The sequence below is a fragment of the Chiloscyllium plagiosum genome, chromosome 42 (assembly GCF_004010195.1).
Source record: "Chiloscyllium plagiosum isolate BGI_BamShark_2017 chromosome 42, ASM401019v2, whole genome shotgun sequence".
NCBI classification, from domain to species: Eukaryota; Metazoa; Chordata; class Chondrichthyes; order Orectolobiformes; family Hemiscylliidae; genus Chiloscyllium; species Chiloscyllium plagiosum.
In genome coordinates, this window is record NC_057751.1 from 1,498,157 (window position 1) to 1,525,655 (window position 27,499).

The 27,499-nt window shown below is 49.3% G+C and overlaps 1 protein-coding gene across 1 annotated transcript in view; it reads right to left on the bottom strand.

Annotated features, from left to right (window-relative positions):
- The window catches only part of LOC122543015 (beta-TrCP-like), a 31,299-nt gene that overhangs the window by 3,017 nt on the left and 783 nt on the right, over positions 1-27,499 (bottom strand). Inside the window, exons 2-12 of the mRNA XM_043681186.1 lie at positions 21,425-21,502; positions 20,325-20,556; positions 17,131-17,317; positions 12,868-12,964; positions 11,899-12,036; positions 11,609-11,727; positions 10,426-10,675; positions 9,254-9,372; positions 7,586-7,696; positions 5,503-5,581; positions 2,372-2,564 (exon numbers count right to left, since the gene is read on the bottom strand). Coding sequence (XP_043537121.1) covers positions 2,403-2,564; positions 5,503-5,581; positions 7,586-7,696; positions 9,254-9,372; positions 10,426-10,675; positions 11,609-11,727; positions 11,899-12,036; positions 12,868-12,964; positions 17,131-17,317; positions 20,325-20,556; positions 21,425-21,502 — 1,572 coding nt within the window. The 3' untranslated portion in view covers positions 2,372-2,402. The remainder of the gene's footprint in view (positions 1-2,371; positions 2,565-5,502; positions 5,582-7,585; positions 7,697-9,253; positions 9,373-10,425; positions 10,676-11,608; positions 11,728-11,898; positions 12,037-12,867; positions 12,965-17,130; positions 17,318-20,324; positions 20,557-21,424; positions 21,503-27,499) is intronic.

Below are 27,499 nucleotides of genomic sequence, written 5' to 3' on the forward strand. Positions count from 1 at the left end.
CTTGGAGTAGTTTGTTTGCAGACAAAGGGAGCTCCAGCAAGTGGGAGGCCTTTACAAGTGAGATAGCTAGAGTTCAAAGTCTATATGTTCCTATGAGGGTGAAGGGCAAGGTTGGCAGGAATAGGGACCTCTGGATGACACATTGAGGCTTTGACCAGAAACAAAGAAGGTATGGCTCATGTACAGGCAGCTGGGATCAAGGGAATCCCTGGAGGTATACAGGAAATACAGGACTTTACTGAAGTAGGAAATCAGGAGGGTGACAAGGAGGCATGAGATAGCCTTGGCTGAGAAGATGAGGGTGAATCCAAAGATGTTTTTTTAAGTATATTAAAGGAAAAAAGAAGAACTAGAGAGAGAATAGGGCCCGTCAAGGAGCCAACTGATCATGTCTGTGTAAACGTGCAGGAAATGGGTGAGGTCCTCAATGATTATTTTTCCTCTGTGTTTCCCGTGGAGAAAGACATGATGACTTGGGAACTTGGGGAAGTTAGTGGTGATATCTTGGGGACAATCTATTTTACACGAGAGGAGGAGGTAGACGTATATGAATGTATGAAGGTAGATAAATCTCCTTGTCCTGACCAGATATATCTAAGAACACTGCAAGAGGATAGATGTAAAATTACAGGGGTCCTGGCTGATATTTGTGCGTCATTGTTAGCCATGGATGAGGTCCCAGAAGACTGGAGGGTGGCAAATGTTGTGCCCTTATTCAAGAAAAACCTGGCAACTATAGACCAATAGGCCTAACATCTGTGGTGGATAAGTTGCTTGAGAAGATTTTCAGAAATAAGATATACATGAATTTGGAAAGACAGGGTTTGATTAGGAGCAGTCAGCATGGCTTTGAGAGTAGGAGATCACACCTCACAAAATTGTTAGAGTTCTTTGATGAAGTGACCAGGAAGGTTGATGAGGGCAGGGTGGTAGACATAGTCTATATGGATTTCAGTAAGGCCTTTGATAAGGTTCCACATGGTAGGTTGCACTGGAAGGTTAGATTGCATGGAATCCAGAGGCGGCGGCAAATTGGATACAGAGTTGGCTTGGTGATAGGAAGCAGAGGGTAACAGTGGAAGGATGTTTGTCAGACTGGAGGCCTGTGACTAGTGGAGTGCTTCAGAGTTCCGTGCTGGGCCCATTGCTGTTTGTTATCTATATCAATGTATTGGATAAGAATGTACAAGGCATGATTAGTATGTTTGCAGATGACATCAAAATAGGCAATATCATGGACAGTGAGGTAAGTTGTCAGTAATTGCTGTAGGACTTTGATCAGCTGGGGAAGTGGGCCAAGAAATGGCAAATGGAGTTTAATATCGATAAGTGTGAGCTGTTGCATTTGGGGACGTCAAATTAAAGTAGGAGTTACATGGTAAATGGTGAAGAAGTGCAGTAGAACAGAGGGACCATGGAGTTCAGGTTCAAAGTTCTCTCAAAGTGGAGTCCCAGGTAGACAGGGCAGTGAAGAAGGCCTTTGGCACACTAGCCTTCATCAGTCAGGGCACTGCGTATAGACGTTGGGAAGTCATATTGCAGTTGTACAGAATGTTGGTGAGACCACACTTGGAGTATTGTGTTCAGTTTTGGTCACCTTGCTGTAGGAAGGATGTTATTAAACTGGAAAGAGTGCAGAAGAAATTTATAAGGATGTTGCAATGGTCTGAGTTACAGGGAGAGGTTGGACAGGCCAGGACATCTTTCTTTAGAGCGTAGGAGACTGGGGAGGTGGGGGGGGGGGTAGAGAGGGGGTGGGGAGGACACCTTTGGAGGTGTATAAGATCATGAGAGGCATGGATGGGGTGAATGCACTCAGTCTTTTTCCCAGGGATGGGGAATCGAGGACCAGAGGGCATCATTTTAAGGTAAAAGGGGAAAGAATAAAAGGGAACCTGAGGGGCGACATTTTTACATAGAGGGCTGCCAGAAGAAGTGGTTGTGGGAGGTACATTCACAATATTTAAAAAGGATTTGGACAAATACATGGACAGTAAAGGATTAGAGGGATATGGGTTGAGTGCAGGAAAATGGGGTTAGCATATATGGACACTTGGGGCTGAAGGGCCTGTCTCCATGCTGTAACACTCTGACTTTAAGAGAGTTGGATTCAGTGAGTGCTCCTGTTCAATGACTGACCATTCGGGTAAACTCTTTGTCCCAGAGAGCACAGTTTATCCCTGATTGTCAATCTAACTGCCCAGGTAAGAGGTGACAGGACCGACCTTGTGAAAAGGAAACACTTCATGGCTGGATTCTGCTCGATTTGTTGGGATCACTGATTCTGCGTTGTCCCTGGAATGAAGGGACTCGAACATCCCTTCCTGGAAAGGACAGACAGTCCAGCAGAGTCAGGGGAAGGATTGCTTACCGTGATAGTTCTGACGATGGGTAGGCTGCACCTATCTGGAAACATAGGTGTATGTGCGGGGTGCTGACTGTGTTCCATCACCTTGTTCCAAGGGCACATTGAGAAAATCCCAGATCAAAATGGTGTCGTCATGTGAACTACTCACAATCTGGAACTCGTCAAACTGCAGTCGGAAAACTCTCCCGGAATGCTCCTGTTGTCAGGGGTGATACCAAGAGAAAGGTTCATGATTAAACAAGGAACACCTGACCAGACGTCACTGCTCCTGGGAGGAGAATACCCCGAAGGTACACATTGGGAACTGGAGATGGAGGAAAGCCATGTCGAGTGCAGCCAACGTTACAGCCCTCGAACCTGCTTCCTCATTCGAGAAGGTCAGGACAAATATTCCATGGGAATATTCGGAATCCAGACACTTCCCCACACAGGGTGGAACACCCTCAACATGTCAGCACTCATCAGCTGCACTTCACATACACCTCAAAAGGTTCACAATTCTCCAAGTGAAGGTGGTTCTCTCTCCGTGTCAAAGGTCAATCGGTTGGTGACGAGATTGGAACCCACCCTCCAAATGATGGAGCCAGCTCTCGGGATCCATTCTGTCAAACCCTCCCAGAATGAGAGATCACCCACCATGATTCCAGTCCGGGGGCTTATGGCGTTAGCTCTCTCCCATTGGGGAAAGACTGCACTTGGTGCTTTGTGCTGGGTCCCCTGTATATGCAAGTGAGAGGCAGGACAATTTGGAGACAGGACAGACTCTTCTGATGATGCAATTACTCCATTCCAAGGAATGCTCATGTGAACTGGGGTTTGTCAGAGGGACTAGCAAGTGCAGAGACAAAAGGATACACACGAGAAGAATAGCAGTGCTCTGGTTCTAACAGAACCTGGGCGATCTCAGCTGACAGACAATGAGCAAGGTTCTCTCCACATGAGAACAGCTTTCCCTTTCACCGTTATTAAACACACCCTGGAAATAAAGACAAGTTTTGGACAACAGACAGTGCAATTGACAGTCCAAGGGAGGAAGGACAGGATATTGTCAATAGGACAAGGCTGTTTCAGGGCTGTCAGAGGCTCACAGACCAGTGGGTGGGTGGGGGTGGTGCGGTGTGTATGTGTGTGTGTCTCTCTCGGGCTTATCAGGTCTGCTGTAATCCAAGTGAGAGACTCACAGACATGTGCTGTCCTCGAGATGGGAGAGGACTCCTACCCAATGCAGCTGAAAACCAACTGGCTGGGAAGTCAGAGATGTGACTAAATGCTGCTCAGAGTGGAAACAGTGCGCTCCAGTGAGCAGGAGGTAACAGGAGTGTCTGCTTGGAGGTGATGCTGAGACTATTCACAGAGCAAAGGACCTGTTTAGCTGAAACCACCTTCAGCTTTTATTCTGAAATATGTTGTCTCTCTGTGGGCTGCTTTCTAAACTTGGTCCCTCTCCAGAGGAATCGAAACAACTCGCAGCTCAAACCAGTCTTCATTCCTGAAAACGTACTGAGTTTGTCACTCCACGGTCAATGGGAAAGGAGACCAAAGGTACTGGGTCACCGATGGTTGGTACAGCTGCAGCAAGTCTGCCTTCCACACCATCATGTTCAACTTCACACTGACAAAGATCAGAGAACATTACAGCGCAGTACAGGCCCTTCGGCCCTCGATGTTGTGCTGTCCTGTGGAACCAATCTGAAGCCCATTGAACCTACACTATTCCATTCTCTTCCATATGTTTATCATTCATATATCTATCCAATGACCATTTAAATGCCCTGAAAGTTGGCAAGTTCTGCTACTGTTGCAGGCAGTACCCCGACTACTCTGAGTAAAGAAACTACCTCTGACATCTGTCCTATATCTATCACCCCTCAATTTCAAGGCTATGCCCCCTCATGCTAGCCATCACCATCTGAGGATAAAGGCTCTCCCTGTCCACCCTATCTAACCCTTTGATTATCTTGTGTGTCTCTATTAAGTCAACTCTCAACCTTCTTCTCTCTAACAAAAACAGCTTCAAGTCCCTCAGCCTTTCCTCGTAAGACCTTCCCTCCATACCAGGCAAATCTGGAATAGTGTAGGTTAGATGGGCTTCAGATTGGTATGACAGGTCGGCGCAACATCGAGGGCTGAAGGGCCTGTACTGTGCTGTAATGTTCTATGTCCTAAATCTCCTGGTAAATTTCTTCTGAACCCTTTCCAAACCTTCCACATCCTTCTGAGATTGCAGTGACCAGAAATGTACACAATATTCCAAGTGCGGCCGCACCAGAGTTTTGAGCATAACCTGATGGCTCCGAAACTCAATCCCTCTCCCAATAAAAGCTAACACACCACAGGCCTTCTTAACAACCCTGTCAACCTGGGTGGCAACTTTCAAGGATCTGTGTACCTGGACACCGAGATCTCTCTGCTCATCTACACTACCAAGAATCTTACCATTAGCCCAGTACTTTGCATTCCGGTTACTCTTTCCGAAGTGAATCACCTCACACTTTTCCACATTAAACTCCACATCCACCTCTCAGTCCAGCTCTGCAGCTTATCTACGTCCCTCTGTAACCTACAACATCCTTCATCACTATCCACAACTCTACCGATCTTAAAGATAGCTGCGAATTTACTAACCCATCCTTCTACACCCTCATCGAGGTCATTTATAAAAATGACAAACAGCAGTGGACCCAAAACAGATCCTTGCCACACACCACTAGTAACTGAACTCCAGATAGAGCCATCACCTACCTCTCAGGCAGGAAAGAGCAGATTTTTCAGATTAGATTCCCTTACAGTGTAGAAACAGGCCCTTGGGCCCAACCAGTCCACACCAACCCTCCGAAGAGTAACCCACCCAAACCCATTTCCTGACATACTCCCCTAACTGATGCATGTAACACTATTGCCAAATTAGCATGGTCAATCCACCAGACCTGCACACTTTTTCTTAAGACTGTGGGAGGAAACTGGAGCACGCGGAGGAAACTCACGCAGACACAGGGAGAATGTGAAAACTCCACACAGACAGTCACCTGAGGCTGGGATTGAACCCAGGTCTCTGGCACTGTGAGGCAGCAGTGCTAATCATTGAGGCACATGATGGAGGAAGATCAGCTGAGAGGATGCAGACACACACTTACCACCAATGTTCGCAGACAGAGTGTGCCGGCTGGGGAGCGAGGGTCTAAAGCAGCAATTAGGTCCCAGACTTTTATCTTCCTGGAAAATCAAACAGACTCCATCAACACAAAGACACACATCATCTTGCAGTTTGTCATTTTCACATCACTGAGGCAGGAACAGCCTCAAAAATGTGTTGCTGGAAAAGCGCAGGTCAGGCAGCATCAAAGGAGCAGGAGAAGCGACGTTTCGGCATAAGCCCTTCTTCAGTCATTCCTGAAGAAGAGCTTATGCCCGAAACATCAATTCTCCTTCCCCTTTGACGCTGCCTGACCTGCTGCGCTTTTCCAGCAACACATTTTTAAGCTCTGATCCCCAGCATCTGCAGTCCTCACTTTCTCCCAAGAACAGCCTCAGCCTCACACTCCCCACATAAACCTGCAGCCTGTTGGGCTGTGGAAAGTACTGGAGCCATGCTAGTGATCGGAAAATTACAGAAGCAACAAAGGGACTGGGTATTGTCCCTTTCAGTTGACACGACTGGAAAACACAAGTTGGAAGCTGGAGTATGGGGAGAAAAAGTAGCCAGTGATTTATTTTCCTCTGGATCGGAAGGCCACGTCTTCCTGGAGCAGGGAAACGGATACTTGCTCAGACAGTCCAACCAGGAGATTGGATATTTAACTGGGATTGGCTAGGCTGCTGTTTTATCACAAATGTGAGATGTTCAGACTCCTCCAGACACGCAGCAGCTCTCACCGTTTTAAACGGGGAGTCAAAAATAAACAGGAGGCATGAAAGAAAGATAGATTCCTCTCAAAATAAAATGCTCTAACTCCATCCAATCAGCACACAAATCAATAAGCACTTAGCACACAATGTCATGGTCAATATACTTCGAAACCAAAAGGACCCTGCACCTGCTCTGGACTTTAACTACAGAATGGGGTTGGCCCTCAGTTCTCCAACCTGTAACACTGTTGTTAACATAGGCTTGTAGCCTGTCTTATGTTAGAATGAATATATGCATTTCAACTTTTCAATGGATTTAGCTCATTCCGCACACTAGTAAATTAAAAAGCCATTTGTTGGCAAGTTGTGAAAGAATATGATTGTTTACAACAAATGGAATGATTTGCTCAGAGTGATTAAACTCAGCCTGAATGATTTTTTTTTTGTCCTGCATAGAAGACTGTCAGATAAGTGGAGAAATGTGGTGGTTTCACTGGCATTTCAAACACTGGGTCTTTATTATCAACACTCGCTCCCCAATAATCACTCATCCACTTGGAACACTTCATCACATATTCAATCCACTCTGCTGTTAGGGCCGCACTGTCCGAGGGTCAGCGCTGAGGGAAGGGCCGCACTGTCCGAGGGTCAGCGCTGAGGGAAGGGCCGCACTGTCTACTGAGGGAGTGCTGCACTGTCGGAGGGACAGTACTGAGGGAGTGCTGCACTGTCGGAGGGACAGTACTGAGGGAGTGCTGCACTGTCGGAGGGACAGTACTGAGGGAGTGCTGCACTGTCGGAGGGACAGTACTGAGGGAGTGCTGCACTGTCGGAGGGACAGTACTGAGGGAGTGCTGCACTGTCGGAGGGACAGTACTGAGGGAGTGCTGCACTGTCGGAGGGACAGTACTGAGGGAGTGCTGCACTGTCGGAGGGACAGTACTGAGGGAGTGCTGCACTGTCGGAGGGACAGTACTGAGGGAGTGCTGCACTGTCGGAGGGACAGAACTGAGGGAGTGCTGCACTGTCGGAGGGACAGTACTGAGGGAGTGCTGCACTGTCAGAGGGACTGTACTGAGGGAGTGCTGCACTGTCACAGTGAACATTACTGAAAAGAACAACAGCTCCTCCTTGTCTGTTGTACCCATTTAACAATATCTCGTCGACTCGGAGTGTGGTCTGAACCCACTTGTCTCTCTTTGGGATGGCCTGACAGCACACCCACACCATGGGGGACAGCTGGTCATTCTCAGATAATTGTGACTGTACTTCCAAACCTCTCCCGTTGGGCTGCGGTCCATCCCTACTCCTCTGGATGTCGGAGAGAGAGAGTGAAGGAATGAAAGGGAAGGAGTGAACCTTGGTGCTTACCCGTCATAGGCTCCACTAACTATTCGCTTGTTGTCAAAACGAATACACCGAACGAGTTCCTCATGACCCTCAAGAACCCGCAGACACGCTCCACACTCAATGTCCCACAACCTGCAGACACCGGGCCAAGATTCCAAATGTTAGCAACTCTCGCAGGGAAGGGCAGCTCTCTCTCTCTCTGTGTCCTCCCAACCCCCCCCTTCTTTAAACCTGTCCCTTCAAACACACCTCAAAGTCTGAGCTGTTTCATTAGACGTCTCAGTCAGTTTTGTTTGACAATGCTCCTATGGAGCATCTTGAGACCTTTTCTGATTTTGAAGGTGCTATGTAAATGCAAACTCTGAGTGTTGCAATGCGCAGCCGTTGGTTGGGGGTGGGGGGGTGAGGTGAAGTGAAGAAGGAAGCGTGTAACTGCTTTCCAAGTCACACCGCAGTTCAGCAGCCTGCACGAACACCTCCATCTCAGAGGGATTCAAATCCCACCTCAGTACAGGGGAGCACGGGTGGGGGGGGGGGAATAACAGACATCACAAACAGGCTCAATGTTCAAATCGATTCAAAACCGAAGGAAAAGATACACATCCAATTGGTAACAATCTGATTGTGAGAATGTGTATCGGGTATGAGCAGGTAGGGAAAGAGTTAGGGTCTGAGTTTTGTGAAACAAGAGATTCAGCTGAGCATGACTCAGATCAGATAAAAACTTGCAGTTAACAATGGGATGCTGGAGGCAAGGGTAATGGGTTAACAAGGTGGACAAGCAGTCATTATGTAGAGCCATTTAACAATATTGGAAGGATTCAGTATACAAGGTTAGTTTAACAAGGTGAAAAGTATTCATTATGCTGAGCTGGTTAAGGTTAAGAACATTCATTGTGTAACCTTTGATATTGATACTTGCTGATTATAATGGGTCACCCAATCAATATATACAGTGTCTTATCTGGATGGTCCTCCCTGTAAAATGACTGTCTCTTTCATTAAGAACCTACTGTTCCAGAGACCGGGAACCCAGGTCTCTGTGCACACAGGTGATCGTTCTCTCTCCCTTCAGGGCCCGGAATAAAGACAGACGTAAAACCATACTGTGTCTGAGAGTGGTTTGCTTTGACTGAGGGTGAAAGCAGGACGATATAGTGAACATGAGTGTATGAATGGGGAATGATGTTTGGTCAACTTGTTAGAGGGTTTTTGAAGATGTTACAAACAATATTGATACAGGAGAGCTCTTGTATGTGGTATACATAGATTTACAGAAAGTTTTTCTACAATCCTCCATAGGAGGCTAGTTAGAAGAATGAAAGCTCATCAATTAAAGGTAATTACTGGTATAGATGAATAACTGGCTTGTAGGCAGAAAACAGAAAGGAGGAGTAAATGAGTAATTTTCATGTTGGCAGGCTGGGACCAGTCGGGTACCACAAGGATCAGTAGTTGGGGTCCCAGTTATTCACAGTGATTTGAGGAGGGGATCAAATGTCATATTTCTGAATTTGCAGATGATCCAAACCTCAGGAGGGTGGAGTGTTGGGAAGATGATGGAAAGTGGCTTCAGGCTAAGTGAAGGGCAAGAACACAGCAGTGGGATATCACGGGGTAAACATGTGGATTGGGGACAGTAGTTTGCCATTCTTTCAGACAACCCATGGTGAGCTGTGAGAGACATACCGGATTGTGTTGTCAGAGGATCCACTGACCACTAGCCTGTCCCTGTACTGCAGGCAGGCAATCCCTCGCTTATGGCCATTCAGTGTTCGGACAAACTCACAGGAGCCAGTGTTCCACACCTAGGGAGGGAGGGAGAGGCATGGTGGGAGATCAGCCAAACCAGTTTACAACAAGACAAACAGCAACTGCACACTGCTTCAAACAGCAGGAAGGAACCCTACAGTCAGAAGGAATATTCATTCGGAGCTTGGGGTGGTTCTGAGAAACCGGAACATGATCAGATGGCAGCTGATGGTGAACGGGGTGGGGGTGGTTTGCTAATATTGCCTGCCGTTCTGAGGGACTGGAGAATGGATACAGAGACAGTGAGAGAACACACCAGGCATTCCTCAGGCAAGTCTCTGCCCAGAAACCTGAGCATCGAATCCAGGTCAACAATCCCAATGCTGCGGGACAGCACAGCTGGGTGCTGGGGTGCATTCGGCCCTGCCAGCAATGCTATCTCACACCAGCTATGGCACAGTAAAAGCCTGCGCAGGAACGGAGAGTTAGCCTGGTCTCCTGAGCCAATATTAGTTTGGGAATTAAAACCACACCAAGTGTCCCTCTGGTTTTGATCTCATGACCAGTTTGGCCAGGCTGGATGGCTGTGGTTTTCACTTGAACAGGAGTGACAAACAGGAGAACTCTCTGCATTTTAACGATAGCAGTGTTTAACCATCATTCTCAGGCAATGGGCCATTGACTTCAGCTGCTTTGATAGAGACAGAGATCAACACCAGCCTGTGGGCTTGGCAAATGGACCACTCAACAAGACAGAGTACTTTCCAAATTCCAAGGGTATATCCATGGAACTCTCCCCAATGGGGAAAGGCTGGAAAACCTGAGTGATCAGTCCATGCCTGGAGCAGAGGGCTGGACAGAGCAGAATTCCTGAAGCTCCTGTACTCAGTCAGTGGCTGAGACACAGCCAAGTGTTGGTGAGTGTGCAGCGGTCAGATCATACAGTGTCGAGACAGAGTCATGAAACCAGGATGGGGAAATGGACCAGCACAGACAGAGCACAACAAGCAAGCTCTTATCGTTCAAAGCAACAAAACACAACGGGGGGGGGGGGGAAAGGAATAGGATAGACGGACACTGAAAGGAAGGAACGATTGAACGCAACTTACTTTGATTGTGCGATCTCCTGAAGCAGATACAATGTACTTATCATCAAAATCGACCACGTTTACAGCTGCCCTGTGACCAACCAGGACCCGGCGTAAGGTAATGTCCGTGGACGTGCTCATATCCCACACGGCAATGGATCGATCCTTGGAGCAGGTGACCATCATCCCGTTGGTGAAACGGAGATGCAGCACTGCCTCACAGTGATGGATCAGTGTGTTTAACATCTCACCTGTACCAACATCCCACACTCTGCAAACACACAGCACCCATAGTCAACCAGAGGCAACCTCAGGGGGAGAGAGAACGAGAGAGAGAACGAGAGAGAGAACGAGAGAGAGAACGAGAGAGAGAACGAGAGAGAGAACGAGAGAGAGAACGAGAGAGAGAACGAGAGAGAGAACGAGAGAGAGAACGAGAGAGAGAACGAGAGAGAGAACGAGAGAGAGAACGAGAACGAGAGAACGAGAATACGAGCGTGAGAGGAGGAGGTGGGGAGGGAACGGGGAGATGGAGAAATACAGTGTCCCAGTGGTTGAAACGCATGATCTTTCAGCTCAGCAGCCTGGCAACGACAGGATGAGCCAGTGTGCTGAGTGCACCCTCAGTGCTGGCAAGCAGCGAGAATCCGAGGAATAGGACCACTGGAAATAACTGCAGCACCCTGGGCCAAGATTTAGATTACTTACAGTGTGGAAACAGGCCCTTCGGCCCAACAAGTCCACACCGACCCACCGAAGAGCAACCCACCCAGACCCATTCCCCTACATTTACCCCTTACCTAACACTACGGGCAATTTAGCATGGCCAATTCATCTGTCCTGCACATCTTTGGACTGTGGGAGGAAACTGGAGCACCCGGAGGAAACCCACGCAGACACGGGGAGAATGTGCAAACTCCACGCAGTCAGTCGCCTGAGACGGGTCTCTGGCACTGTGAGGCAGCAGTGCTAACCACTGTGTCACCCCAACACCACCATCCACTGAAAACACTGACCCACATTCAACTCAACTCGCCCAGTGATCAGAAACCTGACTACGAGGAAGTGACGGAGCGAGGGGATGGGAGATGGTGGGGGGGGGGGGGGGGAAACAGGAGACGGGGGCTGGAGTGAGGGACTCTCTATCAACACCTAACGCAATCTGTGTGCAGCAGCAATGCGTAATGTGGGACTGTCCACATACCTGACTGTGGAGTCTGAGGAGCCAGTGATAATCACTTTGTCGTCATACTGCAGACACAGTACGGAGCCAGTATGCCCTGTCAGAACATTCTTACATTCCAGTGTGTTCTTCTCCCAAATCTGAGGAGGAAACAGGGGGAGATAACAATGTGCTTTACCATTACAGTGTCCTGTCTGCTTTCCCATCTCACTGGCTGTGCAGCGAGGCTGCTGACAGACTGCATTCAGGCGATCAGGAAAAGCTGCCACCACCCCACCCCACCCCACCCCTTCCCTCACTGGTGCCCTTACCTTGATAGTGTTGTCTCGTAAACCGCTGATAATTTTCTGATCATCGTACTGTAAACAATAAACACCTTTGCTGGTTTCACTGTGGCAGTGGATGCGGTGTAAGCCATGGTGACCACACCTCCAGTTGGATTCAATGGTCTGAAACAAGACACAGTCTGCTTTGGGATATGCTGACATCACTCTGCACAATCACAGACCTGTCGCTTGGCCATTCCCCCCCAGACTGTTCAATCCCTAACTCCGTGCACTGCTGACCATCCCATCAGTAACTCAGAACATGAGCACTCACTCTATCGGTCTCTCTCTCTCTCTGTCCTTAACCCTTGCCCATCCTGGTGCGTGTTATTTTGGCAGGTTTTCAGCATCCCCAGCATTTCACTTTTCTGACCCTTGCTGGCTGCCCCTGTCGATTCTATTACCTTCAAACTAAACACCGGTTCCTTTCCCCCCATACATGACTGTCACAAATGACTTTCTGCAAAAATCCTCCCCCACCCCACTCCACACATACACAGGCCATTTGAGAATGAACAGAAGTGAGAGATGGAGATCTGGAGAAGGGACATGAACGGCCATGCGAAAGAACGATGCTCCTGACTCGAGCCCAGCAACACCCAGCCCTGAGCGGGTGTGTCTCTTTCTCACTGCTGACTTGGCCCACTGGGGCTTCACACTCCATTCCAGAAGTATGGACAATGCCGGTGCAGGATTGAGTGAATGCTGCTGTGTTGGAGGTGGGATCCTCTGCAGAAAGTCTCATCCTTGAACCAACAGGACAGATGGTTGGCCATCACTCTGTCAGCTACCTGTGGAGATCAGGCTGGGGTTGAGTGTACTGCAGCTGCTTGAACTAGACTAACACCCCCAGCATCGCGCTGTCTGTACACAAACAGGGACATGAAAACATCTCCCTCCTTCCAACAAAGCTCAGCCCTCTCAGCTCAGAGTGAGGACATTACAGCCTCTTACCTCAATGTCCTGTATAATCTGGGGATAGAGCGATCTGTAGAAGGAGTCTGGAGGGGAGATCCCATCAGAGGGCTTGTTTTTGAACAGATACTGGATCCTGCAAGATTCAACACAAATCCATCAGCATTAACACAGCCACACGAAAATCTGTGCACCTTGGATGCGAAGGGGTGACAGGAAGCAGCTCTCCAGTGGGTTTGAACCACAGTGTAACAGGTTGGTTTTACTGAAGACCCAGGCCAGAGCATACCTGGAACCGTGAAGCACAGAAATCCCAGCTCACAGCAGCTTCAGACTGAACTGTTCTGGTGCACAGGAGTTTGAAGGCTGACTTTATAAGGAGGGGTAACCGCATCCACACGGTCTGTCCCTATAGCTGCGGCTTCTGGACTGGCAGCATCTGCTGCCTCACAGTGGAAACGAGCTCCCCCAACCCAGCTCAAGGGGCTTTCAGAGATAGCTCTTGCTGGGGCTTCTGGGTAGCACTGGGAACCCTGACACTGTCTCAACTCTAACCCGGCCCCAACCCCGACCCTGACTCTAACACGGCCTCAACCCGACCCTGACCCAAACCCTATCCGTGACCCTGACCCTGAGCGGACTCCAAGGGGACTGCAGGGATCCCGATACAGTGAATCCTCACCCAAATTTAACTCCACACACACATGGACGACAGCCTCTGCTTTAAACCCCCTTTCTAGCCCTGCCCCAGAGTCAGGACAGTGAGCTGACCCTCTGCAGGTGGTGTTGGAGGCCTTACAACGTATTAAGGTAGATAAATCCCTGGGACCTGATGAATTAAATCCCGGGACTTTGTGGGAAGTGAAGGAGGAAATAGCGGGACCCATGGTAGAGATATTTCTATCATCGACAGCCACGGGTCAGGTGTGTGAGGACTGGAGGCTGGGTCATTATTTAAGAAAGGCTGCAGGGAATTTCCTGGGAACTAGAGCCCGGTGAGTTGAATGTCCGTGGTGTGGAGTTGATGAAAGGGATTCTTGGAGACAGGATCTACAGGCATTTGGAAAGGCAAGGACTCATTTGGGATAGTCAGTACGGCTTTGTACGGGGGCAATCGAGTCTCACAAACTGGATTGAGTTTTTTGAAGGGGTGACTATGACAGTAGATGAGGGCAGTGTGGTAGATATTGTCTACATGCACTTTAGCAAGGCCTTGACAAGGTACTGCATGTTTAGTTGTTGAGAAAGGTTACATCTCACGGGATCCAGGGAGAGCTAGCCAATCGGATACAAAACGGGCTTGCTGGTACGAGACAGAGAGTGATGGTAGAGAGTCGTTTTTCAAACTGGAGGCCTGAGATCAGCAGTGTGCCATAGGGATCAGTGCTGGGTCCACTGTTATTCACCAGTGATAGAAATGGTTTAGATGGGAATGTAGGAGGTCCAGTTAGTAAGTTTATGGATGACACCAAGATTGGCGCCATAGTGGACAGTGAAGGTGGTTATCTGGAAATAGAGTGAGATCTCTACCAGGCAGCTGAGGAAAGGACAGATGGCGTTTCATTGCGATAAATACAAGGTGTTGCATTTTGGAAAGGCTGGACAATGTTGGGTCATTATTTAAGAAAGGCTGCAGGGAATTTCCTGGGAACTAGAGCCCGGTGAGTTGAATGTCTGTGGTGTGGAGTTGATGAAAGGGATTCTCGGAGACAGGATCTACAGGCATTTAGAAAGGCAAGGACTCATTTGGGATAGTCAGTACGGCTTTGTACTGGGGCAATCGAGTCTCGCAAACTGGATTGAGTTTTTTGAAGGGGTGACTATGACAGTAGATGAGGGCAGTGTGGTAGATATTGTCTACATGCACTTTAGCAAGGCCTTGACAAGATACTGCATGTTTAGTTGTTGAGAAAGGTTATATCTCACGGGATCCAGGGAGAGCTAGCCAATCGGATACAAAACGGGCTTGCTGGTACGAGACAGAGAGTGATGGTAGAGTGTCGTTTTTCAAACTGAAGGCCTGAGATCAGCAGTGTGCCATAGGGATCAGTGCTGGGTCCACTGTTATTCACCAGTGATAGAAATGGTTGAGATGGGAATGTAGGAGGTCCAGTTAGTAAGTTTATGGATGACACCAAGATTGGTGCCATAGTGGACAGTGAAGGTGGTTATCTGGAAATAGAGTGAGATCTCTACCAACAGTGCCAGCCAGCTGAGGAAAGGACAGATGGAGTTTCATTGCGATAAATACAAGGTGTTGCATTTTGGAAAGGTAAATCAGGGCAGGATTTAAGTACATTCAATGGTTGGGCCTTGGGCACTGTTATTCAACAAAGAGACCGAGGGGGACAGGTTCATAGCTCCTTGAAAGTGGAGTCGCAGGTAGACAGGGTGGTGAAGAAAGCTTTGTTTGCTCACTTTCATCAGTCAGAACTATGACTACAGGAAATGGGAAGCCTTGTTGGAGCTGGACGGAACAGTGGCGAGACCACACTGCATGTACCCTACTGTAGAAAGGAAATGATTAACCGAGAAAGACTGGGATACGACCAGAACGAGGAGGATTGTGTTAAAAGGAGAAGTTGCACAGCCTGGGACATTTTCCCTGGAACATAGCAAACTGAGAGGTGACCTTATAGTGGTATATAAAATCAGGAGAGGTGCAGAGGAGGTAGATAGCTGACAGTTTCTCCCTGTGGTTGGCGGGAGTCTACAGGAGAGCACGGAGTTTAAAGTGGGAGGGGAGAGAAACAAAAGGGTCCACAGGGGCATTTGTTTCCAACACAGAGGCTGGTGGTGGGACAGGCTGTCTGAGGGAGTGAGTTTGCTCATTTCAGAAACATTGAGACAGGTACATGGATAGAGGAGCTCTGGAAGCATATGGACCAAACACAGGCAAACAGGACTCGTTTACACTGAGAAAACTGGGTGGATGAAGGGACTGTTTCCATGCTGGACAGCTGGATGACTCCATCTCCATCTTCATCCTTTTCCCTTTCATGAACTAAGTCTTGTACAAAAAAAACTCTTGTCCCCTTCCCACTCCGTAGTCCATCTCTGCAAAGGGGAAGCTGTTTTTTTTTTGCCTGGAGCAGGTGTGTGTTTTTGGCTTTAACTGACCTTCCAAACCGAGGCTGTGAACCAGTTTTACCACATCATCAACCAGGTCGCACCCGACTGGAAAAACTCCGCAGGTCTGGCAGCATCGCCCTGGAGAGAAATCAGGGTTAAAACGTTTCAAGTCTGGTGTTCAGAGAAAGGATTACTCCCTCTGAAACGCTAACCCTGATTTCTCTCCAAGGTGATGCAGCCAGACCTGCGGAGTTTTTCCAGTAGGGTGCGTCCTTGTTGATGATTTGCAGCATCCACAGTGTTTGCGGATTTTACATGGTCTCAGTTTTGGGTAATTACAGACAGACTGTGGGACCGTGGTTGAGTTCAGGAGAAACAGTGAGACACAGCACCTTGAGCAACCGAAGCCAGATGGAGCACGTTTGACCAGTATTCCACAATAAAAACACTCAAAGCAGTGAGAAATCTGCCCGTCACACGTGGACTCTCCAACCCTTTCATCTCTCTTCACAGCAGCTACTGTTTGATTCATGCTGAAGGATATGCTCAGCCTGGCACAGTCCCTGCCTCTGGACCTGGATTCAAGTCCCAGCAACTCCACATGAGTGGGTTAGCTCAGGCTGGATGCCAGGGAGGGACTGAATGAATTTCCTCACCATTAACTTTCAGAATGTCCACTCCATTTCCACGAGGCACGGGGTTTATCCAATGTCTGTCACAAACACAACAACCAGCCAGACATTGTACAGCAGGAGCAGTCATCACAACATCTCCTCAATCAGGCACTGTCCCTGAGCACCGTCCCTACCATCCCCTTCCCCCTGTCCCTGAGCACCGTCCTTACCATCCCCTCCCCTCCCTCCTGTCCCTGAGCACCGGCTCTACCATCCCGTCCCCTCCCTCCTGTCCCCTGAGCACCATCCTTACCATCCCCTCCCCTCCCTCCTGTCCCTGAGCACCGGCTCTACCATCCCGTCCCCTCCCTCCTGTCCCCTGAGCACCGTCCTTACCATCCCCTCCCCTCCCTCCTGTCCCTGAGCACCGGCTCTACCATCCCGTCCCCTCCCTCCTGTCCCCTGAGCACCGTCCTTACCATCCCCTCCCCTCCCTCCTGTCCCTGAGCACCGGCTCTACCATCCCGTCCCCTCCATCCCCTTCCCTCCCTCCTGTCCTTGAGCACCGTCCCTACCATCCCCTCCCCTCCCTCCTGTCCCTGAGCACCGTCCTTACCATCCCCTCCTCTCTGACAGCCCCTTCCAGAGGGAATCCGTGCGCACCATCCGCTCCATCAGCTTCTTCCAGAGCATGCCGTCCGAGATGACCCGGTACCATTCCTTACAGACCAGCTCGGCTGCACACAGGGAGCAGGCATCCAGGAATGACAGGATGTTCTCCGCGATGTGATCCAGGCCACGGGCTGCACGACAGAGAAACAAAACAAGCTGAAGCCCTGTCAGCTTCCCCAGCCAGTCCCAGAGCCTCTCGCTGGCACACGCTCGCACGTCTCTCTCTGCATTGGGGGGGGGGGGTGGAAGAGGGCACCATGATGCACACAGAGCCCCTCACATCTCCCATAACACTGACCACGTCAATATTCCATCATCTCTCCCAAGCTGAGCAAAGTCCAGCTGGATTCAGTCGGATTGGTGCTCGAGGGAGTGCAAGCAAGGTTCCCCAGGGTGATTCCCGGGATCAGGCCGGACTGACATCTCAGCACAGAATGCATCAACTGGGACAAACTAGGGGGGGGGTGGGGGATCTCAAAGAAACATTCAAAATCCTGATGGGGCTGGACAGGCTTGATGCGGGTACAATATTCCTGATGAGAGGAAACTCCAGAACTCGGGGTCACAGTTTAAGAACACGGGGTAAGCAATTCAGGACTGAGATGAGGAAGAATCTCTTCACTCTGAGAGTTGTGAACCTGTGGAATTCTCTCCCACAGGAAGTGAGAGGAAACTCCAGAACTCGGGGTCACAGTTTAAGAACACGGGGTAAGCAATTCAGGACTGAGATGAGGAAGAATCTCTTCACTCAGAGTTGTGAACCTGTGGAATTCTCTCCCACAGGAAGCTGTTGGGATCAGTTCATTAATCTGCTCTCTTGAATGTATCTGGAGGGGGTGTTGGAAAAGCACGGCAGGTCAGGCAGCATCCGAGGAGCAGGAAAATTGACATTCCCAGCCAAAGCCCTTCATCAGGGATCGGATGCTGCCTGACCTGCTGAGCTTTTCCAGCACCACTCTAATCTTGACTCTAATCTCCAGCATCTGCAGTCCCCACTTCCACCATATTCAAGAGGGAGATGGATGTGGTCCATGCAGCTAAAGGAATCAGGGGGTATGGGGAGAAAGCGGGGGTGGGATACTCAGATTGCATGATCAGCCATGCAATCACATTGAATGGTGGCGCAGGTTGGAAGGGCCGAATGGCCTACTCCTGCAGCTGATTTCCATGTTTATGTCACCACCTGAAGGCTCCACCATCTGAAGCAGATGCAGAGCACAGCCTGACACCATTGAGAACACTACTTGTGCTGCCAGTTCACAGAATGGCCAAACACGACATTGCACTGCCCAGGATTGTGTTTCTTCTTGTCTAATCCCAGACTAATATCCACATGGACATGTAGACCAGGGCTGGGGGCGTTATTTCCTCCAGTCTCTGGGAGTGTCCCTGGTGGGCAGGCTGGTCATTCTTTCTTGAACCGGAGTTACTTCATTGCCAGTTCCACCTTAAACCCACAACCATGGCTCTGTCTCTCTCTCTTTCTTTCTTTCTTTCTTTCCCCACTCCCAATTTTCAAAGTCTTTGTCCTTTTCGTAAAACAGGACAGCACCATTTACAACATACAGTAATCAAGATGTGCAGCACAGAAACAGACCCTTCGGTCCAGCCGGTCCATGCCGACCAGATATCCCAACCCAATCTAGTCCCACCTGCCAGCACCCAGCCCATATCCCTCCAAACCCTTCCTATTCATATACCCATCCAAATGCCTCATAAATGTTGCAATTGTACCAGCCTCCACCACTTCCTCTAGCAGCTCATTCCATACACATATCAACCTCTGCGTGAAAGTTTCCCCTTAGGTTTCTTTTATATCTTTCCCCTCTCACCCTAAACCTATGCCCTCTAGTTCCGAACTCCCCCACCCCAGGGAAAAGACTTTGTCTATTTATCCTATCCATGCCCTTCATTAAAATCACACACTACCACCTGATGTAGGAGCGTCGCTCCGAAAGCTAGTGCTTCCAATTAAACCTGTTGGACTATAACCTGGTGTTGTGTGATTTTTAACTTTGTACACCCCAGTCCAACACTGGCATCTCCAAATCATGCCCTTCATGATTTTATAAACCTCTATAAGGTCAACCCTCAGCCTCCGATGCTCCTGGGAAAACAGCCCCAGCCTGTTCAGCCTCTCCCTATAGCTCAAATCCTCCAACCCTGGCAACATCCTTGTAAATCTTCTCTGAACCCTTTCAAGTTTCCCAACATCCTCCCTATCAGAGCTTCTCCCATGTTGGTTACAACAGACAACACTTTGTAGACAATTCTGACCCGTCTCAGGCTCCATCAGGGAGGGAGCATTTCAAACAATATCTCACCGAGTGGTGACTTGGGGAGCGCATGGAGCCGGGGTGGGGGAGGGGGAGCTTGGAGGAGACAGTGCTGCCCATGGACGGGGTCAGGGAATGGGGAGCAGTCACCGTGCAGTGCCTGCAGAGTTCAGGGCTCACTCAATGACATGGAGCACATACTGTGTGTGCTCCCCTCACCGACGCTATACATCAGGTTCAGAGGCAGTGGAAAGGCAGACAGGTTCATTGGTTTTACAAAGATCAGCTTCAAATTGGGGAAGGGGCAAGGGTCAAAGACAAGGTGGTGGTGGTGGTGATGATGATGTGGAACCACCCTGAGTGGTCAGACGTCAGATAGAGCACTGGGCCCCATTCCAGGTGGATTCTCTGAGGAAAGGACAGCAGCATGCTAAAGAGAGCCCAGAGGAGACATGGTGGACTCCTATAACTGTGTGTGAAGGCTAGATAGAGTGACACTGTCGCTGGGAGAGTGGGGAAAGTGAACAGCAACTTGCACTGACACGGGGTTTCAGACAGGCACCAGGGTCAGGGATTACAGCAGACAGGATCCTGGGAATGTCACACAGAGCAGAGCAGAGCAGAGCAAAATTCCCTTGTGGAACTCAGTGAGCGAGTCGCTGTGACGGGAATGCTCGACACAGAGGCTAGCAGCTCATTCAACACCAACTTTGAGGGATTGGGAAGCAATATTAATCAGGAAAGGATTTGCAAAAGTGGGCACAGAGTGAAACCACCTGACAGCTTCTTCCAAGGGCCAGCACAGAGGACTGACAGGCGAGTCAGGGGGTAATGTCAATCCATGCACTCTGGTGTGGTGTACCTGGGAGCACCGTGATGAAGTCCCTCTGCAGCATGGGTTTCAGGTAAGAATTGATGTGACCGTGCTGATAGTGACACATTCGGGAAATCAGGTTCTCCACAAATTCCACCTGATCAGTTTCTGTCCACTGGTCAAAGTATTTCACACACTGTTCCTTCTGTTTCTCATAGCTGCTTGAAGGTGTATGCTGCTTCACTGCGATCATACTCGGGGTCCCATTGCTGAGTTTTGTCTGCAAAGGAAGAAGATTTCATTCACAGAAACACAACTCCTGTTTCAGTGCAGCTGCTTTTACAGGTATGAACACAGGGAGTGCAGATACTAACCTGGGGAACTTTCTCTCACGCACACACAGGCCGACACACTCTCTCTCTCTCTCTCACACACACACACACCCCCTCTCTCACACACAGGCATACGCACACACAGACTGACACATTCACTCATACTCACACACACTCCGACACACTCTCACACACACACCGACACACTCACTCTCTCTCTCACTCACACACACACACATACATACACACACCCTCTCGCCCAGGCGCGCACACACACAGTGGGGAAACTCAATGGAGACAATGAGTAGGAACAAGGGGAGGAAGGCTTGGGAAGAGAAAGAGAAGCTCAGTCAGAAAGATTTGTTTTCCCCATGGTCTTGCAGGAGGGGAAGGATTGTGGCACCGCAACGTGAATGGGGCCATTGGTCTAAGAGAGTGAGGGGTGCACCGGATGGATTGGAGAGGTTGGGGCTGGTAGAGCACAGTGCTCAAACACAAAGGCTGCTGGACAGGAGGATAGTTTCTTCAAATGGAGATTATCTCCTCTTCCTTCAACGTGATTGGCATGGCAAAGCAGTGAAACTACAGCCTTCACCAGCAAACTCAATCACTGCTCATCGGTCAACACTTGACAGAAAGCTCATGTCAACTTCTCGGAGCTTGGGTTGTTCTGATGAGACAGTGTTTGCTCAGAACGTGCAGTCAGACTGGGTGAAATATTACCTCCGCACAACTGATGCAAACTATGGGCCAAGGTAGCTGGGTCAGAGCAATGACCCGATGACAGTCAGTCACAATGTCACAAGGAATTGTCACCTGATGAAATGTGTTCTTTCCCAAAACAAGTTTCTTAGGGGGTTCAGCATCATTAAGGTCATCGCGTCCAGATGCGTTCTGAAGAGAGACAAGAGAAATAAGACACAAAGAGAGAGAGAAAACACAGCAGGTCAGAGTCTGAGCATCGCAAGGGTACAAACCAACCTGAAGAGGCAGAGCAAGGGGAACAGGAAGACTGCTACAATCTGTTCAGTGTAAACTCCAAAGCCACTTCACCCTGACCAACCCGACGCACATGAACTGCTCTGAACTATTTAATTCTGATTTTCTCACCACAGTCTGTTCACCCCCTGAACTAAAATGGTGATCCTTTCCTGACGAGGGGCGGGTGAATAATGTGACACATAATTAACAACATCATACAGACAGCCTGGGGTTCAGGCAATTTATGTTCGCAGCTAACCCTCCCGTAAGGTCAACACTATTCTGAAGCAGGGTTCCTGCACCTGAAATGTCCACCATTGTTGCCTGTGCACAGATGCTGCGAGGCCTGTTGAGATTCTGCAGTAATAGTGGGTTTTTGTTTCTGGTCTGGTTAACACACCTTGCCCTCAGTGCCATGTGACAGTCAGCTCCAGCAAGCATCAGCCCTGGGAGTGGGAGAAAACTGGCTATTTTCATGCCTGTGCTCGCTGTCCAGTCTGTACCATTTCTCTGGGATGTTGAACTCCTTGATGAAATCACTTCTGGTCTTTGCTGTTCTACCCTCATGTTCACAGCTCCCTCTACACAGACAGTATCTGAGTGAATGGGTGCTGTCCTTTCTCTGTCCCACAGGAACAGCAGGAGGAGAACACTGCACTCACAAACCTGCTCTGTCATTTCATGGATGACCTGTTCCCAACTCAATACAACAGCACAGTCAGTTATCGGGAAACAATCAGCAGATCTGTGCAGCTTTTCAAAAGCATTAGCCCTTTGATAAACACCCCTTCCTGCTCTTTGTCCATCCAGTGACCAATACCCCCTCATTCTGAGCGTGATACTTCTCGTTGGATGAAGTTTCAGTTGCTCTGTTCTCTGTTGCCCCCACTTCAGTGTAGTCCGCCCCACAGCCCCGTGTCCAGCTCCATCTCTGCAAGCTCCTGTGTGAGAGCAGGTCGTGAGCATGGGGCATTCTGCTCAGCACCATGGCCTGGGGTCTGGCATTGAGAGCCGGACACCTTCCCCCTGCTGCTGGGTCACCTCCATTATATTCATCTGAATCGACACCCATTCCTGCATCAGAAAGACTCAAGCTGCAATTCAAAAGAATTTCATTGGGATAGCACCTGTGACTCGGGAGACCATGTGACCCATTCACAATCCCACGATGCTGTTCGGGAGACTCGACCCAGCGAGGGTGAGCGATTGGGAATTTCGATAGCGGCTTCAGTCAGCTTGGAGTTGGGGAGGGGGTCTGAAAGCTCCACATGGCCAGCGCAGGACCGCTGCACTGCTGTGACTATACTGTCACATTGGGAACGCAGCAACCCCAGCCTCTGCACAGCAAGATCCCATTGACAGAGACCCATCGCTTTCTGGATTGGTGACTAACAGATAAACATGAGCCACATGTTTCTTACTCTTCCTCAAATAACAGCGCAGTGATGGTCAAAACTTTGTCTAAAATGTCTAAAACTGAGGTGGTGGGGGGGAAGAGGCAGGCATTGCAGGTGAGAGGGGGCAAATGTTCAAAGGAGGTGTGAGGGGCAGGGTTTTGGTAGGAGCACTGTCAGGGTGGTGGTGCTGAAAGCAGATCCATCAGGGGCTTTCAGACATGTGAGGAATGAAGGGATAATGGACCAAGGGCAGGCAGAAGGGAGGAGTTTCATTTGGTGTCATGTCCAGCACAGCAGTGTGGGCCGAAGGGCCTGCGCTCCTGTGCTGTTCTACATTCTAATAGCATGGGATCTCACATCAGAGGTTCTCAGTAGAATCCCAGCAGAATCACGACATCCCTGCTGTGGAGGAAGAGGCCATTCAGCCCACTGAGTCTGCACTGACCCTGTGAGAGCAGCTCACTACCTGACCCCATCCCTGTAACCCTGCCCAGAGGCAGCAGTGGAGGGGTGTGTTACTGCAGAACCCCCACGTGGATTGGGGGGGGGGGTGGGGAGAAACCTCAGCTCCGGCAAAACTCAGACTCCGGACACAACAGGCAATAGAAGGCCAAAAGATCAGATTGGCCGGGATAGAAAACTTCAGGGAGTTCCCGGGAATGCCCTCGACTGTGAGAATTGGTTACTTGGTTGCTGACTTGGCCTGAAATTCTGACTGTCCCAAACAAACAGTCAGGATAACAAGAGTCACAACTCTTACTGAAATCAGGAAATAACAACAGAGGGGCTGGAGAGAGAAACACACACCTCGTTCTCAGTCACTTGGTGACTCCCAAACCTCCCAAACACAGTGTTTTTATAACGGAGGCACCGTGAACGATGGCTACAGATCCCTGAGAGAGTGAGAATGAAAGTGAGAATCCCTCTTCGTGAATTGAAGGCTGCAATGCTGTGGGTTCACCTGCTCAGGCAAGATGACAGACGAGGACTTTTACCTGGACTCCTCCATCCAACAACTGGTTAGTGAGTCACTGTCTCTCGGGATAACAAACTCCCAAACTGCAGAGCGTCAGCAGCTAAGGGGATCGTGACAAGATGCTGGGTTTGTGAGAAACCAGTCTCACTTCTGGTCCAGTCCTTTCTGCGGATGGGACAGCCTGGAACAAGATGCCTTAAACCAATCCAGTTCCGATGTGGGAATGTGAGGATAGGGAGGAGCAATACCTCGGCAGTGGTATTCTCAAGAGGTGGCAGACGGATCTCCGTGGTACATGCTCATCACCTGATGCCCCTCACTCAGGAACAGCCCACACCAGGCACAATGGAGTCATTCAGGGAGAGAGACAGGTCTAACTGTGGCACTGACAGGGCTATCCCTGCGTGCTTCCTGCAAGATGCACAGATGCGTGGAAGTGATGGACAGGATCACCAGGAAAGAGTGCCCTCGCTGTGGCCTGTATGTTTGCCGTCCCTGAGCTCGAGCCCATTCTTAGCTCCATCGCTGAGTCGTTGTGAGAAAACAGGCCTCTCTCTGAACACCCAGAAATAAAAGGCCCCAAGCAGCTCCCAGAGTAAAACACTTCCTCACAGTGAGGGAAATGAGTGAGGAGATCCTGAGAAACGTGGAGCGTTCTTCACAACGTGAGAACGTCCTCTGAAAGAGGAACACAGACAAGACATTCAGCCCAAGTGCCACCTCAGCCTGAAGCTGACCCAGACTTAAACCTGAGACTGAAGTGAAAAGTGGCCAGGCACCTTCAGAGAGCTGAACACATTCCAGTGAGCACCTGAAAGCACTGTCTCAGTATTCCCACTGTGCCTTCGCAGGGTTACTACAAACCTGGGGAGGTGGAGGGGCGCAAGATCACCCGGGGCCCGTCCAGCGGCTCCTTAATACAAACCAGCTCACCTCACTAGCGCATGACACCACATTCCTAACTCCATTCGGAAAACCGCCATGGCAGGAGATTCCCGAGATGAGAGAGAAAACACCTTAGGAACATCCTTGAAGCTTCCTGAACAGGTCAACATCTCCACTGCCTCATGTGGGAGTGTCTCGCATCGGACTGACCAAAAAGAAGGAAGCTCACTTGGGAAGGCAGAACACCTTCTGGGACTCGTTTGGGAATACTCAAGAGTACAGGTGAGGCATGGGAGCAAACTCACCAAACTCCCCCCCGAACGTTATCAAACAAACCACCCTGACCGGTGTCTGACAGAGCCTGCAGGTTACACACTGGAATTCTTAGTCAGAACTGATTGGTCTGGAATGGTTTCTCCAACCCGGAGAGACAGCCAAACAGAAGGAGAAGCCAGTGATGAGGGAGCAGACAGTTGCCTTGTCCCCTGGACAGGTTCCATCCCACACAAACTAAACCTTCCTATGGTACAAGCCACTCAGTTTTCTGGATAAAACCAAACCTCAAATCCACCTCAGTGCTCCCCCCACCCCCCACCAAGTCAGACCAAAGTACAAAGCACACAGCACATCTCAGAGGGTTGTAGCACCTCTTACAGGTGACATTAACAAACAGGAATTACATCCACACGGATTTCACACCAACCTTCCATTGAAGCAATCAAAAATCACTTCTCAAGGATCGAACATCCCTCCCCACTGGAACTCAGTCATGTTCTTATAAGTTAATGTCATCAGCATCATTGTCATCAGCATCATTGACAGGCTATTTGACCCATCAGGTCTGTCTCTTTGAAAGAGCTATCCAATTAACTTCCTTCAACTGCTACCTTCCTGCACTTTGGACATTTTAGAACATTGAACAGTACAGCACAGTACAGGCCCTTCAGCCCTTGATATTGTACCGACCTTTTATCCCACTCGAAGATCAGACTAACCGACATACCCTTAATTTTACTGTCTTTCATGTGCTTGTCCAGCAGTCACTGAAACGTCCCTAATGTCTCTGACTCTACTACCACAGCTGGCAGTGCATTCCACACACCCGCCACTCTCTGTGTAAAGAACCTACCTCTGACATCTCCCCGAAACCTTCCTCCAATCATCTTAAAATTACGAGGAGGAGAAGGTGAGGACTGCAGATACTGGACATTAGAGTCTAAAAGTGTGGTACTGGAAAAGCGCAGCAGGTCAAACAGCATCTGAGGAGCAGGAGAACTGACGTTTCAGGCATAAGTCCTTCATCAGGAATGATGGGCTAATGCCCGAAATGTCGATTCTCCTACTCCTCAGACACTGCCTGATCTGCTGTGCTTTTCCAGCACCACACTTAGACAGCTTAAAAGTATCCCCCATCGTGATAGCCATTTCCACCCTGGGAAAAAGTCTCTGGTTATCCACTTATCTCTGCCTCTCATCACCTTGCAGACCTCGATCAAGTCACCTCTCACCCTTCGTCACTCCAATGAAAAATGCCCTAGCTCCCTTAACCTTTCTTTATAAGGCATGTCTTCCAGTCCAGGCAGCATCCTGGTAAATCTCCGCTGGACCCTCTCTGAAGCTTGCACATCCTTCCTACGATGAGGCGACCAGAACTGGACACAATTCCAAGTGTGGTCTAACCAGGTTCTAAACAGCTGCAGCATAACCTCATAGCTCTTAAACTCAATCCCCTGCTAATGAAAGCCAACACACTGTACACCTTTGAAAGAATCCTATCAACTTGGGTGGCAACTTTGAGGGATCTATGGACATGGACCCAAAGATCCCTCTGTCCCTCTACACTGCCAAGAATCCAGCCTTTAACCCTGTATTTTGCATTCAAATTTGACCTTACAAAGCGAATTACTTCACACTTTTCCAGGTTGAACTCCACTCAGTTGGTTCCCTGTTTCAAGTTGTTCTAGATCTCAACTTGCGATGGGAAAAAAAGGGCTTATTTCCTCGCTTTTTCCTGCTGGTGCTCTGATTGGGTACCTTCAGTTTCTGAACTTTAGCCAATAGTCAACAAACGTCTCCTCATCAAATCTATCTGTGACTTTCAGCACTTCTGTTAATCTCACTTCAGCTTTCTCTGAACTAAGGGAAACAACTGCAGGCTCCACTATTTCTATAAGTCCCTGGACCCTGGGATCACCTGGGAAATCTCTCCAAAGGATTGAACCAGACCAATACTTCAACTGAGATCATATTCAAGTTTGTGAAGGTTTAGAATAACATCCTTGCTTTTGAACTTGATGTCCCACTTCACAAAAATCAATGATCCCTTCTGAGCAGTCAACTTGCTGTGGCATCTTTCAATAACCTCTCGATTATGCTGCTGTGTAAAATGGTCCTTACTCAGTTCGTAGGTTCCCTTCATCCCTCCTCCCAAAATATGATGTATCACAGTTTGTCTCTTGCATTTGCCCCCTTCCCAAACAGCTTTATGTCCTTCCCAATTCTGTTCCTGTACTTCACAAAGCTGCATTTTCCCAGCTGTGTGTCACCTCTGCACTTTGATGTCTTGCACCCCCTGGCTTTTACAGTCAATGTAAAATAAAAATGATGTTCACACAGACTCCTCGCAAATACCACTGGGTAGCATCTGGAAAA